General features: G+C 41.6%; 1 protein-coding gene across 1 annotated transcript; it reads left to right on the plus strand.

Annotated features, from left to right (window-relative positions):
• The first annotated feature begins 2236 nt into the window (after positions 1-2236).
• NEUROD4 (neuronal differentiation 4) lies at positions 2237-3316 on the plus strand. The gene has a single exon (XM_032493842.1). It carries the CDS (start codon positions 2237-2239, stop codon positions 3230-3232), a length of 996 nt encoding a protein of 331 aa, XP_032349733.1. The 3' UTR covers positions 3233-3316.
• Positions 3317-3552: the final 236 nt, after the last annotated feature.

A 3552-nucleotide genomic window follows, 5' to 3' on the forward strand; every position in this document is an offset into this window, starting at 1 on the left:
ATGATCACTTCCTGGTGACTTAGCACCACTGAGCCCCAGCTCCCAGTGTCAAAGTGCCTTTCTTTTTTCCTATGGCTGTGATGAGAGGAGAAAGGAGAAAGAATGTAAAACCTAGGATTTGAATTCAGAAAAACTGGTTGTGTGTCCTGCTCTATCAGCTCTATGTCTTTGCATTTCCATAACTTAATCTACCTGACCTGCGCTGACCTTGACAATGAAATGAGCATAACACTCCCATCTTCCCAAAGTTTTGCTATAAGGCTGCACAAATGTTATTATAATTGCATGTGGAACGTTAGGTTTCCCAAGCCCACTCCATCGTCTTTGGCCTTGGAGTGCACCTGCCTCTGAAAGGTCAGTGTTACGTTAACAGAAAGTTAATTAGGTCCTTCACCCTCCCTCTGGATATCTGCCTGAGTTAGAAGTGCAGCTCAGCACACAAGCCCCATCATCCATATTAAAAGTGGGATTTTCTGACTTGGCCTGGGCAGCCAGTTGACCAATAGGTTCCAACGTGTGTTTTCAATAAAGCTGCTTACCCAGGAAGCCTTATTAAGTGAGTAAGTCAAGCTGACATGATTTCCGTGCTGATTAACATGAAACCTAGGCTGTTTTTGCAAAGCAGTAACATTAATTATTTATAGGAGGTAAATGAGGTTACAAGGAAAACAAGCTCAGATTACCAGAAACAAATAAAATCCTATATTTATATTTTCAAAAGCTATGTACTAATTCCTGCATTCATTGATTTGTGGCTCAAGCCTCATGGATCAAAAAACATTTATCATGCTCACCCCTTTCTGATATACAAAGGTGATGGGGGTTTAACATTTCAGAGAGTAGCTGGTGAACCTGGATGCCCCCGATGGAGTTTATCAGATACTTTTATTTGGTAAATTATATACCTACAAATCTCTCAACAAATCTCAAAACAATTCAGACTCTTCCAGAATTAAATGCAAAATGTTGACTAAACAACCAGTCTCTTCTGGTTTTCAAATAAGCCAAAACTGCAAATTTTTTGGTAGAAAAATTCTGATTAAACAGTATCTTTAGGCAAGTGAATGAAAGCAGTCAGACTATTTGTGCGTTTGTCTAAAGCAGTCCTTGCTATGTTTGCAGTCACTGTGTTCTGTTAAGTTCAAAACCTATTCCAGACTTTTCATTTTCAGTGAAGTACTATGATAGTAGTTGCATGGAAAGAGTCTTAAGTAGGTTGGGTAGACCTCTGGCTCGTAATTCTAGCTGCTGCCATATACTTGTCTGATGGTGGGTGTGAGATGCATGTTCAATGAAAAGAGTTCTCCCTTTTAACACGTGGGTGAATTTGAAAGATGATCAGCGGCAACTTCTCTCTCTTTTCCTGATTCTTTCTAGACACCACATCACGAACACCTCTAACACCACTAATACTAGACAGAGCACGAGGTGCTTATTGAAAAAACAAAATGCTCTCCTGGTGATGGAGAGAGAAATATTTCACGATCAGGTGGTGTACCAGCCCGTTGTGGCACAGCTCTTTCCTAAGAGATGCCTGAAGCCAACAGTTGGCAGAGTCAGTGGGAAACATGGGATGTAGAGGTTAGATGTATGTGATACGTCCTAATAGAGACTGAGTCATCCTTTGTAGAAGACATACAAAGTAGTCTGAATGATCTCACTAGAGTTTTTCTTTTGTGTGTGTGGTGTAAATATACAACAGTTTAATTATTTTATTGTTTGGTATGCTTTAAAAATTTTTTCAATAATTACAATTATTATTTACATATCATCTAATTATAGCTACATTAGCATATTCTTTCCCTTTCATTAGTTTTTCTATTTGGACAATAATTTATATGCTCATTTTATTTCCCTTTATGATCTGAATTCTAGGAAGAAAGAAAAATATGTTTTGAATGGTATATCAGTTATTTTTGCATAAAATATCCATGAGATAAAGAACCTGAGAATAAAAAGAGTTAGGTACTGGCTCTACAATGAATAATCAAGTCAATTTCCTTTCTCTATAGCTGATTTTCTTATAATATGCCATAGATAAATGAGTGACCTGGGCATTTATTTGAGTCTTAGATTAGTTACTTAGAATGGAGGACTAAGACTAGACACTTATACATTGAATTCCAATGCAAATTCTGTGCTTTATATCAAAGATATAAAAAGAAAGTTTAGTTTTAAATCAAATCAGAAATTAACAGGCACTAACCATTGCTGCTTCCTTTTCCAGGGTTTGGAAATGGCAAAAACTTATGTGAAACCCAAGGAGATGACAGAGTTGGTCAACACAGCATCCTGGATGGACAAGGGTCTGGGGTCTCAGAATGAGATGAAGGAGGAGGAGAGAAGACCAGCTGCTTATGGGCTGCTTGGCAGCTTGGCTGAAGAGCATGACAGTATTGAGGAGGAAGAAGAGGAGGAAGAGGATGGGGAGAAGCCCAAGAGAAGAGGTCCCAAGAAAAAGAAAATGACGAAAGCACGCCTTGAGAGATTCAGGGCTCGAAGAGTCAAGGCTAACGCTAGAGAACGGACCCGGATGCACGGCCTGAACGATGCCCTGGACAACCTGAGGAGGGTCATGCCGTGCTACTCTAAGACCCAAAAGCTCTCCAAGATAGAGACTCTTAGACTGGCCAGGAACTATATTTGGGCTTTGTCTGAGGTCCTGGAAACTGGACAAACACCTGAAGGAAAGGGCTTCGTGGAGATGCTCTGCAAAGGGCTCTCTCAGCCCACAAGCAACCTGGTGGCTGGGTGCCTCCAGCTGGGCTCTCAGTCTGTCCTCCTGGAGAAGCATGAGGAGAAATCTCCTATTTGTGACTCTGCCATCTCTGTCCACAACTTCAACTATCAGTCCCCTGGGCTCCCCAGCCCTCCTTATGGCCACATGGAAACACATCTTATTAATCTCAAACCCCCTGTGTTCAAGAGTTTGGGAGAATCATCCTTTGGAAGCCACCCACCTGACTGCAGTACACCACCTTATGAAGGCCCACTTACTCCACCCCTGAGCATCAGTGGGAACTTCTCCTTGAAGCAAGATGGCTCCCCTGACCTGGATAAATCCTACAGCTTCATGCCACATTACCCTTCTGCAAGTCTAAGCTCAGGGCATGTGCATTCAACCCCCTTTCAGGCTGGTGCCCCCCGCTATGATGTTCCCATAGATATGTCCTATGATTCCTACCCCCACCATGGCATTGGAGCCCAACTCAATACAATCTTCACTGATTAGGGCAGTAAGGCCAACATTTCAAAGCATGATGTGGACACACTGCCCATAACTCAAGTGGTTGAGCTGAAGATTCAGCGACCTTAATGGAACCCTACAGATATACATGAAACACCACAGTCCTAGTCTGTTTAGGCCCTCCAACATCTGGCGCCCTCTTTTCTCATCGCCTTCTCAAATTGCATTGATTCCTTTATTTAGGGTCCTCAAGTAAAGTTATTTGAATGTTTATAATCAGTGAAAATAGAGCAGAAGCCCTGGATCCTAGTATAGTGGTGCCAAAAACTCACTGAATGATCTATGCCAATTTTTTTCATTTCTGG

This window comes from Camelus ferus, chromosome 12, assembly GCF_009834535.1.
Source record: "Camelus ferus isolate YT-003-E chromosome 12, BCGSAC_Cfer_1.0, whole genome shotgun sequence".
Lineage (NCBI taxonomy): Eukaryota > Metazoa > Chordata > Mammalia > Artiodactyla > Camelidae > Camelus > Camelus ferus.

What these genes read in the sequence shown, in the direction of transcription:
- NEUROD4 (XM_032493842.1), top strand. Translation starts at nt 2,237, where the DNA reads ATGGCAAAAACTTATGTGAAACCCAAGGAGATGACAGAGTTGGTCAAC.